The following is a 14351-nucleotide window of genomic DNA, read 5'->3' on the forward strand; positions in this document are numbered from 1 at the left end:
GACTCTCCTGTTTTCTCCACAGCCTTAAGCAACCCTGTGGGCCCCACTGGGTGAGCGGCATGTGGCACCCCCAGGCCTGCCCAGCGAACTTTGGCCTGGTGTCCAGCACCCTCAGGAGGCCCTGACACCCTGGGGCACTTTTGCTCTGTGCAGGACCACGTGAGGGTTTGCCATGGTGACATAAAGGGGCACAGAGGAAGGAAGGAGCGAGACCAGCCTGCGGACTGTGCCCCTGGCTGGGAGAAAGGGCCAGGGGCTCCAGCCCTCCACTCTGCTGCCCACTGAGGACCTCTCTTCCTAAGTCTCTGTGAATTTCTTGGTTGGTGGATTATTCTTGTGTCTCCTGTGTGGGGCCTTGGGGTGACCAGGCAGGCTGGGCCTCCAGTGGTCGAGGCCTTTAGGACCAGAATGCCTGCTGTGGCATGCCTCCGGAGGCTCTGTCGACACCTGTCCCCACAGGCTGTCTTTTTCCTGCTGTTCATCTTCTGCCTGTTCAGCGTCTTCGTCTCAGCCTACTACCTGTATGGCTGGAAGCGGGGCCTCGAGCCCTCGGCTGATGCCCTGGAGTCTGACTGTGGGGACCCACCGCCTGTGGCCCCCAGCCGCCTGCTGCCACTCAAGCCCATACAGGCCATCACCCCTTCCCGCACGGACCCACTGGTGCTGGTGTTTGTGGAGAGCCTGTACTCACAGCTGGGTCAGGAGGTGGTGGCCATCCTGGAGTCTAGCCGCTTCAAGTACCGCACAGAGATTGCGCCTGGCAAGGGAGACATGCCCACACTCACCGACAAGGGCCGCGGCCGCTTTGCCCTCATCATCTACGAGAACATCCTCAAGTACGTCAACTTGGATGCCTGGAACCGGGAGCTGCTGGACAAGTACTGTGTGGCCTATGGCGTGGGCATCATCGGCTTCTTCAAGGTATGCAGGAACAGGGTTCCTGGGTGATCCTGAGCCCCATCCCCACACCTGCTAGTCGAGTGCCTGGCTTTGCTTATCTGGGAAATTGGCACATTCGAGCACTTACCTCCTAGGCCCTTCATGAAGGCTAAGTAGGTGAGTGCCTGGTGCCTAGTGAGTGCTGTACAAGGATCAGGGCTTTACGGCCTGTCATACCTGGGGTGCAGCACACAACGCACGCTGTTTGGAGGAGGTTGTGCAAGGTGAGTCAGAGCATGCCCTACTAGGGCCCTGAAACCCGCCATGGCAGTCTTCCCAGAGGAAGGGCGTGCATTTTACAGACAAGCAATCAAAGGCTTAGGGTTCAGTTACTTATCTGAGCTTATAGGTGGGATCACCAGGCTAAGTAGGGTGTGGTGTTTGTGCACCTCCCACACCACAGCCATTTTGTATTGGGAGAAAGGAGGCAGAATTGTAGAGTGCAGGCAAGGAGTTACTCTGAGTTCTGTGGACTCTGAGAACCATCCTTGGGACTGAGGTCCTTGTAGAAAGGGAGTCATGAGAAGCTCTCCTTTGGGAGGCAAAGACAAGAGCTGTGAATGGTGGGGGATCCTGAGGCTGTGGTCATATGATATGAGAGGGGACATGAGCTGGGACTGACTCTGGTTGGGTGCTTTGGGCATACTTGCTCCATCATTTGGCATATATCTTTTGAGCACTTATACTGCTCTGAGCCTTGTGGTATAGGTACTGGAGCATCATGAGAGTGGGATGGGTGATGGGCACAGAATAGTTAAATCATAGAGTGTGACAGGTGGTGATCCATGCAAAAGGAGGCAGACCAAGGGACTAGCAAAGAGGTGTAAGTGAAGGAGGCTCACATTCCTTTTTTTTTTTTTTTTTTTGGGTCTGGTCGTGGGCCTGAACGCTGTCCCTCGGCTCTTCAGCTCAAGGCTAGTGCTCTACCACTTGAGCCACAGCGCCACTTCCGGCTTTTTTCTTCTTATTTATGTGGTGCTGAGGAATCGAACCCAGGGCTTCAGGCATGCAAGGCAAGCGCTCTACCACTGAGCCACCTTCCCAGCCCTCACATTACTCTTGATAGCCAAGGATAAAGTGATAAGGTGGCTTAAAGGAGTGGCCTGGCTCAGTGCACAGGTCCTAGGGCAGACCCTTGCTTAGTTTGTAGGAGAAAGTTGGAAGTGACTGCCCACGTTTCCCAAGTAATCCTGTGCATTTTGCCTTGGGCCCTATGTTTGGTGCTGGGTGTGGCTGGCCTCTTGAGGGTTTCCTGCAGAGTATTTCACATCTGAATGCAGCATGCATTGTGAGCCCTTACAAGTCCTGCAGTAGAGTAGCCTAGCAAGCAAAATCTACTCCCCTGCTGGCTTGATCTCTTTCACAGGGCATGCTTTGGGGAATGCTAGCCTAGTTAATGCTTCACAGAGGTACACACAGGTGTGTGTATGTGTCTCTTTCCTGGTCTCTCTATCCTTTCCTGCCATGAACTTCATTAACGTTGATTTAGACCTCCAGGCCTGGAAATCAACCCAATGGCTGACATTTATTGAGAGCTCTATCAGTGCCATGCACTGCCTACATGCTTTGTGCAAATTAATTCACTTCATACTAATAATCATCCTCCAAGACAGGTAGATGGCTTCCTCATTTAAGAGAGAAAGAAACTGAGGCAGAGGGAGGTTAAGAAATGGGGTCAAATCCACACTTCTACAAAGTGTTATCTCTGATCTGAACCTAAGTAGTTCGGTTCTAAGAGGCCTTTGTGTTAACCAATGTGTGATGAGTCCCAGAGCTGCCCTGCCCATTACTTAGTAAAAGTTTGCAGCAGGCCACATGTGCCTCTGATGGATACCCACAGTTTCTGGGACTAGGCAGTGGGTGAAGAGTATTGGGCACAGTTTGTACAACAGAGCAGGGACTCTAGTCAGCCCCAAGTCCTTGCTCATGAAGGGCAGACATACTCAGAGTCTTTTTGTGGTCTCTTCCTACCCTGTTGAATCAGACCTACTCACCTTGGTTTTGATCAGAGGTCTGGAATTTTCTGTTCAAATGGGAGCCCTCTGGTGGTCAAGGTGCATCTCCACTCTTTCTGCAAGGTGGGCATCAGGTCAAATACTTCAGGGCATTGTGAAAACAGCTGCTTGAAACTCCAGACCGTGGGTTCAATATTAGAAGCAGATTGCCTCAGCCTTACAACTCTAGGTGCCCTAGATCTGAATACACTATGGCAGAGGTTGGGTGGCAAAGGCCTCCTGACATCTTTCATGGAACACTGAGGATGTGGTAGACCCCAGTGTTGCTTTTTGTGTGTTAATAGTGCTAAGTTTCTGCAGTTGTCTATGATGTAGGTACTTTATTTTCAGGTCAGGACCTGCAGCTAAAAAATGAAATGGCTTTACCAGAGTGACATAGCTTGTAAGCCAAGATTTGCCCACCAAGCTTGTTGCTTCTGATCTGACCACAGGAGACTGTAAGAGAGATCTGTTCGGTGGAGGAGCTGAGGCCCAGAATGGGGATGTGGGTTTCCCAGGACACCCAGCCAGTTAACGATTATGTCTCCCATTCCTGGTGCAGGCTTCCTTCTTCTGCTGGAGTGGCCCCTTTGGAAGAGTCAGTGTCTCTTGTGCAGGTCCTCTGCACCGAGTAGTGAGAGGGATTCCCAGTCCAGGCTGAGGCCTGCTGTAGGGCTGGCCTTCGTGGTGTCCAGGCTCCCCTTTCCTTTCCTGGCTGGCATCTTTTATTGTTGACTGGGTAGCTGTCAGCAGCTTGGTGTTTCTCTTCCTTGGTGTATGAGCTGCCAGCACCTGGCAGTCAGCCGGGGTCAGGACAATGAAATGTGATCCTTCAGCTCTCACAGTCCAGTGTCTTGTCTTCCCAGGCCTGACGTGGCCCAGACACACACACACGCACACGTGCGCACACACACACAGGCAGGCCACACACACACACACATACACACACCCAGGCAGGCCTCACACACACCAGGCAGGCCCTACCCTGATTTGAGGTGGTAAGGAGCCTGGAGCTGGGGTACAGCACCTCTGAGGTGGGGCTAAGCCCAGTGTTGAAACAGATGGAAGGAGTTGCTGCCTGGCCTTTAGAGAATTCAGTTTTTCTTCTTACTACAGTTCACAAGGTCAGACCTTCTGCAGCCTTTGTAGAGATAAGAAGAGAGGCCATCTGTGGAGGGGACTAGCAAAACACTTAGTTCTGGGCTGGCACAGCTCTGTCCTGTCTTAACTGAGACCCTACCCCCGCTCACTACTAGCTATCTGCCATAAAACCCTGGACACAACCCTACCTTGCTCTCTAAACCCATTGTACCCATGCCCTCTGTCCACTTTTACTTTACCCCATCCACTTAACTTACTCTGCACGTGGCATTGCACAGATCCATCCAAGATGCAAATGGTAACCTGCCATCCCTGCCTGAGCACTTTCGCCCTTCAGGTTTGGATCCTGCTGGTCTCATCTCTTTCCCTTCTTGGTCTCTCTGCTGGCCTCTTGGTCTTCCTGCTCTTCCTTTTCTTACCTTAGGCCTTTTGCACTTACTGTTCTTAGACTTGACTCCTGCCTGAACCTCAGCAGATTACTCATCCTTCAAGTGTTCGTTCAAAGTCCCCTTTTTCTAGGAGCCTCCAGATCCAGCGGACTACCAGGCACCTGCATAGCTACAGCTGCAAACCTCTCTGCTATCATGTGCACTATGGACTTTGCTGTTTATTCCTGGGTTCTAGTGGATATTTTCCCCCCTTGCTCAGTGTTTACAGTTCATGAGGGCAGAGGTCATGTCTGTTTTTCTCAATGTGTACACTGCACTTAATACTATAAACACTGCTTCCTCACTGTATCTCGTTCCATACTCAGACAGCACAAAACACATGAAGGATTGTGGAATGAACAAACGAAACTGTAATAAACAGTGGTCATGTGCCAGGTACAAGCAGCTGTCTGTTCCCTTTTTCATTCTTTTTTTTTTTTAAAGCACATATTTATCCCACTGGAGCTCAGGGAGCCAGAGCAGGGAAGTGGGTAGCCCTTGTCCTCAGGGAGAGAGACCGTGAATAGATAGGCAGTAGCTGTGATGAGAACCACTGTAGTTGAGGTTTCCATGTGGTCCCCAGGCAGAGTACAGTGGGATGCATGAAGATTTGAGTTTGTGCACCCCTCCTTTACTTGTCTGTAGAGGAGAAGGCAAATGCATTGGGCTTGGAAAGCTGAGGTGCTTTCCAGCACAGGAAGAATGGAACTGTCATAGGAACAAGGACCAGTTGTACCTTATTCAGAGTCAGGTGGCTAGGAGGGCGTGAAGAAGCAGGAGCTCAAGGCTACCAGGAGGAGATGATGGTAAGCTGGAGGTCTATAGAGACGCACAGGGAACTAGTCAGAGACCAGCCTCATGACTGCCAGGAGGGACGGGTGGACATGGGAGTCACACCTGTGAGGGTGCAAGGGGACCTGGGGGGAGGGTGCTGTGGGAAGAGCTCTTTTACCCCAGAGGTCATGTCTTCTTTGGTCTTCTGCATTGGCACTAATCTCAGATTCTTCCTGAAGAAGGGACTGCGTGGCCAAAGCATGTTCAGAAACTCTTGGTTGCTGAGCCTGGCTCCAGATAGTGGGTCACTGTGTATGTAGAGCAGCTTCTGCTCCAAGCCTCAGTTTCCTCTCCTGTGCCAAGGTGGATGTGAACACTGAGTGTGCTCAGGCCACAGGCCCTGTGCTCAGCACCTTGTCAGTGCCAACATCCATCCTCCTCCCTCCATTCTAAGGTAGCCGCTATTACTAGCCATACTTTTTTTTTTTTTGCTGGTCGTGGGGCTTAAACTCAGGGCCTGGGCACTGTCCCTGAGCCTTTCTGTGCTCAAGGCTTGCGCTCTACTAGAGCCACAGCACCCACTTCCAGCTTCTTCTGGTATGTGGTACTGAAGAATCGAACCCAGGGCTTTGTGAATGCTAGGCAAGCACTCTACCACTGAGCCACATCCCCGTCCACTAGCCATACTTCATGGCAGAGGAAACTGACGCTGGAGAGGGGATACAGCCTGCCTGAGGCCAGGATGCCTGGTAGTCTCTACTACCAATGTGTCACCTGCTAGACTTTGCTGTGTGTGTGACTTAGCCTCTCTGGGCCCCACCTCATCACCTGTGGAATGGGGTTGACAGCATGGCATTGCAGGTCTACTGGGAGGCTGGGCAGCACTGCTGTGTGCAGGCTGTCTTTGAGTTGTACACCTTCACTCTGGCGGGGATGGGGGAATGGGCTGGGCTGTGGTCAGCTCTGCTGGCACAGAGTTCTGGACCTGACAGCTGTATTCCCTTCCTCCCCACCCTGGCTGCAGGCCAACGAGAACAGCCTGCTGAGTGCACAGCTCAAAGGCTTCCCCCTCTTCCTGCACTCCAACCTGGGCCTGAAGGACTGCAGCATCAACCCCAAGTCCCCGCTACTGTACGTGACGCGGCCCAGCGAGGTGGAGAAGGGTGTGTTGCCTGGGGAGGACTGGACCGTGTTCCAGTCAAACCACTCCACGTACGAACCGGTGTTGCTGGCCAAGACGCGCTCCTCGGAGTCCATCCCCCACCTGGGTGCTGACGCCAGCCTGCATGCCGCTCTGCACGCCACTGTGGTCCAGGACCTGGGCCTCCATGATGGCATCCAGCGGGTGCTGTTTGGCAACAACCTCAATTTCTGGCTGCACAAGCTAGTCTTCGTGGATGCTGTGGCCTTCCTCACAGGCAAGCGCCTGTCGCTGCCTTTGGACCGCTACATCCTGGTGGACATCGATGATATCTTTGTGGGCAAAGAGGGCACGCGCATGAAGGTGGAGGATGTAAAGGTAAGACTTCACATTTTCACCATGATGCTCCCTGGTCTGCCCGGCCCCTGTGCTACTTGTTGGTGAAGCCCCGTTGCCAGGCACAGTGGATTAAGCCTGAACTGCTGGCTGCTTGGGAAGTGGGAATTTGTGGTTCCAACCTGGGCAAAATGAAAAGTTCACATGATTCTATCTTGACCAATGGTTGGGTGTGCCAAAGCTGTGAGGAAAGCTATGAGGTACGGAGATGTGCCTGACATCTCAGCAACACAGTACAATTAGGAGGATTGCAGCCCATACTGGCTGGGCATAAAGTTACACTGTTATACTGTTAAACATGGTTATAAAAATAAGCAGTGTAACAAGGGGCTGGTAGAATCACTTGCTTAGCAAGTGCAAAGTCTAGTAAAGTCCTAGTACTGTCAAGAAAAAAAAAGCCTACAACCCCCCCCCCCCCCATTATTATTATTATTGTCTTAGTAGAAACAAGTGCCATTAAAATCTTTGTGGAAAAAATTAGAGGAATTTTGCATCTAGGCTATGGAGTTCAGGTGTTTATCTACAGAAGAAGAGACCCGGTCACCCAAACTGCCATTTATCTGCTCTTTTTTTTTTGCAGGGATGGGAGGGAGAGTGGGCTAGAGTTTGAACTTAGGGCCTCTGGCTTGCCAGACAGGCACTCTACCACTTGAACCATATCCCCAGCCCTTTCTGCTTTTCTTATTCTTCAAATAGGGGTTGGTTTGTCTTTGTTTTTTTTTTTTGTCCAGGGCAGGCCTGAGTCACAATATGTTTTCTCCATAGCTTGGATGATAGGTATGTGCCACTATGCTTGGTTTAACTCTTAAAAATGTTTGTCAGCTGGGTGCAGTGACTCATCCCTGTAATCCTAGCCGCTCAGGTGGTAGAGATAGGAGAATCCAAATCTTATGCTGGTTCTATACAAAAAAGCAAGAACCTAACTTGGACAAAGGCTGGAAGTGTGGCCCTTAAGTGGCATGTGGTGGAGTGCTTGCCAAGCACGCTTAAGGCCGGATTTCAAACACCAATATCACACATAAAAGGTGTTTTTTTAATTTTTTAATTGAGATTAAGTGATTATATAAACTTCACAATATTGTAGGATAGTGATACTTAGCTAAAGTCACAAACACATTTTAACTTTTACAAGGTGAATTGTCATTATCACACTATATAAAGCTTGTGAACCTCTCAAACTTTGACAATACAACTCTTTCTTCCAAATAGGGTGATATGTACACTTCTTTTCTTTTGCTTAGTATAAGATATTTCTTCTTTCTCATTCAAAAGGTTTTAATATGGGTGCTGGTCCTGAGCTATTTTTCTCAAGGCTAGTGCCCTACCACTTAAGGCACAGCTTCACTTCTAGCGTTTTGGTGGTTAATTGGAGATAATAGTTTCACAGATTTTTCTTCCCTGGGCTAACTTTGAACCATGATCTCAGCCTCCTGATTAGGAAGGATTACAGGAGTGAGCCACTGGTGCCTGGCTTATGCATGAAAGGTTTGAGTAAATATCAGAGCTCCAAGCCTGGAACATAGCTCAAGGATAGAACCACCTGCCCAGAAGGCAAGGCCCTGACTTCATACCCAGAACCACCAATAGCTGGCTAGCGAGAGCCAGAGCTCCTATGAAATGTTTGTTTGAGTTGAGTGACTCAAACTAGCTAGTCAGGCCTTCTACCACTTGAACTATACTCCCAGGCCCCTCCCCTTTCCCCCCATTAGTTCTATTTTACATAGGTTGCCTGGAGCCCATAGAGCAGTATCCTCCTACCTGTAGCTTTCTACCTCTCACATAACTGGGATTATTTCATCACCTGTGGCCTGAATCACACAGGCAATGTATTTTGACTGCGGTATATATAGGTAGTACAATGCATATGTTGAATTCAAAAAGTATTTATCAACAGAACCGTACATAAGAGCACTGTGCAAAGCACAAAATTTTCCTCACACGTGAACTGTCCACGTGAAAGGGAAAGCTTCAGAGTAAGGCTATCAAGCAGTGTTTAAAATTCAGTTTTCATCTACTCAGCATTTTACGGAAAGTTATTTGCAAGTGTAAGTGGTGCATGGTAGTGTAAGTGGGTATCCGCGTGGGTTGCTCAGCCAGGGGTCAGCCCTAACAATAAATCCAATGGAAACAAAACAAGGGATTAAATTCTGAGACACTGCTGTCTGCTGACCGGGTGTCCTCCTTACAGGAGATTAGCAAGTGTTAGAAACATATTAGCACCAAACCAAAACCTCTCTTCCATGCTTCAGGAGGCTTTAAATGGACTCATGAGAGGAATACCTCCCTCCCTGAGCAGTGTGGACTTGCTGTGCTGTGCTGTTCATGCACTTGAAGTCTCCTGGTGGGGTTGACCTGAGGTCTGAAAAAAAGGGGTCCTGTCATGATCAGATGGGACTCTCTGCATCTCTTTATACCCCAGATGAAAGGGGCAGAGTGGAAGTGGTAGGGGAGCTGGCACTCTGTGACAGGCTAGGACCTCATTTGGTCAAGTCAAGTCCCATGGTCGCCCTGATACGCAACTTGGGCAAGTCACTTCCCATCACTGAGCCTCTGCTGGAAACTACACTGTTGTTGACTGCACCTAGGTTTCACTTCACCGAGCTGCCTGGCCAGCTGGTGTGAGGGAAGGTCACCCCCCCCCCCCCCCGCGCCCCCTCCCTGCTGTCCCACACACAGCTGCCACCTCCTATACCCATTTCCTTTCTCCAGCCCTAGCCCTACCCCCAGCTCTCCAGGCTGCTGAAGCCGGTTAGGCCAGTGGCTTTGATCTACCCTTTTGCATTGTGTTTCTTCCTGACATTTTGTTTCCTCAAGGGCTCTTGCAGAAGGAAAATTTACAGGTTTATTATAGTTGAGCCTTCCATCTGAACATCTTCTCTTGATGCCACCACTGACTTCTGACAAAGCAGACTACCCCATTTCCTCTATAGGATGCTCTTCCAGTCCTAATCTGGTTCTCTCCTGCTTGGACCCAGGGCCAGGGCAATTCACTGGGAGACTGCAGTCCAGGTTGAGTCTCCCAGGCAGTGTGTATTGTAGCTGCTGAGCTCACTACATTTCTGTTGCCCATTTTGGCTTCTTATTTTTCCCATTTTTTTTCTTTTGTCACTTTTATTATCTTTTGTCTTTTTTAATTAGCTTATATACATTTACATATACATATGTTAGCTTATATACATTACTTAAGTATTAAAGGATTTTGATGGTAAATTGGAGATAAGTCTTGTAGATTGGTCTGCCCATACTGGCTTCAAATTATCACCCTTGGATGGTGTCATCCCAAGTAGCTAGGATCTCAGGCAGAGCCCAGACTAGTGCCCTGCTTTCCTGGCTTGCGCTTCTTTTTCTAGGGAACCTTTGATGGACCTTCATGTCTTCCTTCTTTCCTTGTTTACATAAACCAATGAACTCTTTAAAAAAAAATTAAGTAGCTATACAAAGACGTTCCAATTCCATTTGTCAGGTTGTGATTACAAAGCACCTTGATCAATGTCACCCATCATTCTGCCCCTCACCCCTACCCTCGAGTGACATAGTTGAATATTTACATAATATACAACATTACATACTATACAACATACAATGTACAGAATATACAGCAAGTCAATTAACTCTTGAGAAGCTCAGGTCAGTGCTGCCAGAAAGAGCAGCCTCTGTTCTGTGCAGGGCTACAGTTCAAGAAACCCCTTCACTGTGCTGGGAGCGTGTGTGGTTGTGTCTGTGGCCAGGAGGAACAGCAGTCTTTGCTATCTTTGAGGCACAGGTCACAGCAGCCAAAAAAGGGGACAAAAGAGCTGCCATGACAGCAGCTGGCAAAGCCTTGCCTATAGGGAGCACCCCTCCCTCCTTCCCTCCCTCCCTTCTTCCTTCCCTCCCACAATAGGCCCAGTGTGATACCACTCAACAAGGGGCAAGAAGCCCCCAGAGGGGCTATTCTGGAGATTACAGGGTGGTTAAACTCGGCACCAACAGGGGCCCATTTTCTTTTCTTTTCTTTTTTTTTTTCTGCTTACTTATTTTGAGACAGGCTCTTAACATGTAGTTCAGGCTGGCCTTTAACTCATGGCCCTCCTTCCCCAGGCTCCCAAAGCTTTTTCCCAGCTCCTTTCCCTATTGCTAAAGTGAGAGACATGACAGCATGTAGGAGACGAGACAGGTCTGCAGTAGCACACAAATTGAAGCGCCCTCTTCTGGGCACTTAGCAAAATGCAGATATCAAAGCACTTCTGCAGCAGGTCTACATGCTCACGAGCTCAGGAGTAGGAAGGGGGCACTTAGCAAAATGCAGATAGCAAAGCACTTCTGCAGCAGGTCTACATGCTCACGAGCTCAGGAGTAGGAAGGGGCAGCATGTATTCTGCTTTGGTTCCAAACACAGTTGACAACTGTGTTCTTCCTTAGAACTGTGAATGTCTCCTCACTAGTGTGTACAGTGCTGGCTTGTGGCACAAAGTGTATAGAACCCATAGAAGCTGCACATTTCAGGGCATGATGAGTGCCAGGCTCTGCTCAGCCTTCTCTGGTGTGTTATCTCATTTGGTTCTCAAAGCAGCCTGGTGAAGGGACTGATATGTTACAGAGGAGCACACTGAGGCTCAGAGAGGTGAAATAACTTGCCCAAGGCCAAGTTATTTGGAGCAGGCATATCTAGTAATCAGTGCTTGGCCTTGGTCAGATGCAGGTGGTGACAGTATCCCTTAGGGAGGGCCAGGATTTGTAGTTGGTAACATGTTTGAAAGCAGCCTCCTTAAGGATTCCTAGCAACCTGACAACCATGCAGTCCTCCCCCTGGAGTTCAGCTGCACGCATTTCCCTTCACCAACTTGCTGCAAGTATCATGCGTGCTGTGCATGGGACATTACAGCCCAGGCATGCAGTCCATCCTTGGAAAGCTCAGGGTCCTGATGTCAGCCTTGTATTGCACTGGGCACAGAAACCCTTTGCACAAAGGCATATGGGCTCTGACCACAGATGGTGGCAGTGACCACATGTAAGGACTGGCAGTAGCCACCAGCTTTCCTCACTTACCATGTATCAGGTACTTTCAGAGGCTGTGCTTCACTTCATTCTCCCAAGAGTCACATGAGGGAGGGAGATACTATTGTCTCCTCTCACAGCTGAAGAAATCAAGGTGCAGAGAAGTCCTGAGTCTTGTTAAGATTCGGTAGAGCCAGGCAGGAATCTGGCCTAGTGTTGAAGACTAGTCTTGGCTGGCTTTGTGGGGTGCACCTGTGACAACACACCCAGCCCTCTGCATGGACAGGACTTATACATGGCTGAATACTCCATGTTGCTAGTCTCTACAATTTGAGTTGTTTTATTTTTTATTTTCGGTACAAGGGTGATATTGCATACATATACACAAGTCTAGTGATGGGATCAGGGTAATTTAAAGGCTCCTACAGCACCCTATGATTCCCGTGTGTGTTGCCTGTGCAACATTCTTCATAATCCTTCAAACAAGGGCCTCATTTCTATTTTCTTACTAGGCCTGTGAGCTTTGTGGCTGGTCCTGCTGGAGCAGAGCTCATGGAAGGTGTAGGGGTTTCTGACTTCCCCTCACCTCTTCCCTTCTTCTCTGTTTCCTAGGCCCTGTTTGATACACAGAATGAACTACGCACACATATCCCAAACTTCACCTTCAACCTGGGCTACTCAGGGAAATTCTTCCACACAGGTACGTAACTTGCTCCTGCTTACTAGTATCTTCTGGGGCCTTCTCCATGTCTACCTCTTGAAGCCTTGTCACAGGTCACCAGATAGGCTTGCTGGCCACACTGGAGTAAATCTGACCCTTCTGGGCCCCCAAAGCCAATAGACCACAAGAGTAGGCCCAGGCCCAGGCAGAGGGCATTTAGGGCTCAATAAAACAGCTATAGTGGTTCCCATGCACCCTTCCTGGCTTTTCAGGCTGTCCTTGGTGGGGTCTCTCTTGATCTCTCGCTCTCTCATCTTCCCACCACTTAAATACTTATATTGATTTGTTTTTGTGTGTATAAAGGAAACAGCTGAGTTCTGAGAACATTACAGAAGTATGTGGCATAGAAAATGAAGTACCTTGTAGTTGTAGCCACCTCAGCACTGGCAGGAACCATGTCTTGACTTTAGTTTGGAGGCAGAGGGGCTGGCTCACACCTATCTTTTTCTCTGGGGCTCTTTCAAGCTCCTCCTGTGTTGCCTTCTGGGACTGGGCAGTTAAAACAACCATGGATTGGCCATCTGCAGTGGCTGCTTCCCCCTCTGTGTTCTCTGCTTACCAAGAGAGAGCAGCCTCTCTAGAATCTAGGTGGAACCATCTTGGTCAGCAGTTAAGGTGCAGGGAAAGAATGTGTGACATAGCCCAAGCCAAATAGGAGCATGCTTGGTCATCTGCATTTCTTTCGTTGTTGTTGACTGTAGTGCTTGAACTCAGGGCCTGAGTGCTGTCCCTGAACCATTTTTCCCCCCTCAAAGCTAGCACTGTACCCACTGTACCCACTTTTGAGGCACAGCTCTAGTTTTCTGGTGGTTTGAGTCAGAGCTCCACTTTTCAGTTTTCTGGAAGTTAATTGGAAATAAGAGTCTTGTGGACTTTCCTGCCCAGACTGGTTTTGAACCAAGACCCTCAGATATCAACCTCCTGAGTAGACAGGATTACGGGCATGAGACACCAGCACCCAGCCTTATCTACATTTTGTAATATTCTTACCCTTTAGCCTGGCAGAAGTGGTTGTAATAATACATGTGAGACAGAGGTTTAGCATCCTGTGCATAGATTGGTAGCTAAAAGGCAGAGGACCCCATTTGGACCATTGCAATGAGTTCAGACCAGACACGTGAACAGTAGAGAAAATGCTTGGGATTGGGATTGTTGATGCCAAACCCCAAAAGGCCCAAAGAAAAAAAGGTCAGCCATGGACACTTGTGAAGCAGGACTAGACTAGGCTAGACTAGAACCTGTGTTTTGTGTTCCTCCACCCTGCTCCTGTGGGGGCTGTGTATTCCACTGGGGCTCATTTAAAGGCCTCACGGCTGAACTGTGGGAGCTGAGAGCTGTCCTTGTGCTGCAGGTACTGATGCGGAGGATGCTGGGGATGACCTGCTGCTGTCCTATGTGAAGGAGTTCTGGTGGTTCCCCCACATGTGGAGCCACATGCAGCCACACCTTTTCCACAACCAGTCTGTGCTGGCTGAGCAGATGGCCCTGAACAAGAAGTTCGCTGTCGTGAGTAAGATTCCCTACAGGGCAGAGCTGGAGGAGGGGGAAGGGTGCTGAAGGGCGGGGCTGGGCTGGGGACCTGTACTTCCAGCCTCCTGATACTTTTACAGTTTTTTTTTTTTTATATTTTTTTTGGGTCCGGTCGTGGGGCCTGAACTCTGGGCCTGGGCGCTGTCCCTCAGCTCTTCAGCTCAAGGCTAGCGCTCTACCACTTGAGCCACAGCGCCACTTCCGGCTTTTTTCTTTTTGCTTATGTGGTGCTGAGGAATCGAACCCAGGGCTTCAGGCATGCAAGGCAAGCGCTCTACCACTGAGCCAACTTCCCAGCCCACTTTTACAGAGTTTTATACCAGCTTCATTCCAGGACCTGGGGCAAGTGC

The 14351-nt window shown here is 49.6% G+C and overlaps 1 protein-coding gene across 2 annotated transcripts in view; it reads left to right on the forward strand.

The window, feature by feature from the left end:
• The window catches only part of Ndst1 (N-deacetylase and N-sulfotransferase 1), a 46121-nt gene that overhangs the window by 13766 nt on the left and 18004 nt on the right, over positions 1-14351 (forward strand). Inside the window, exons 2-5 of one of the 2 annotated variants that reach the window (XM_042691959.1) lie at positions 23-921; positions 6261-6755; positions 12363-12450; positions 13823-13977. In XM_042691959.1, the coding sequence (XP_042547893.1) occupies positions 409-921; positions 6261-6755; positions 12363-12450; positions 13823-13977 (1251 nt within the window). In that variant the 5' untranslated portion in view covers positions 23-408. Of the gene's footprint in view, positions 1-22; positions 922-6260; positions 6756-12362; positions 12451-13822; positions 13982-14351 lie in introns of those variants that run through there. The other variant, XM_042691960.1, reaches the window with a different exon arrangement.

The sequence above is a fragment of the Dipodomys spectabilis genome, unplaced genomic scaffold, assembly GCF_019054845.1.
Source record: "Dipodomys spectabilis isolate Male_0828 unplaced genomic scaffold, ASM1905484v1 ptg000147l, whole genome shotgun sequence".
Lineage (NCBI taxonomy): Eukaryota > Metazoa > Chordata > Mammalia > Rodentia > Heteromyidae > Dipodomys > Dipodomys spectabilis.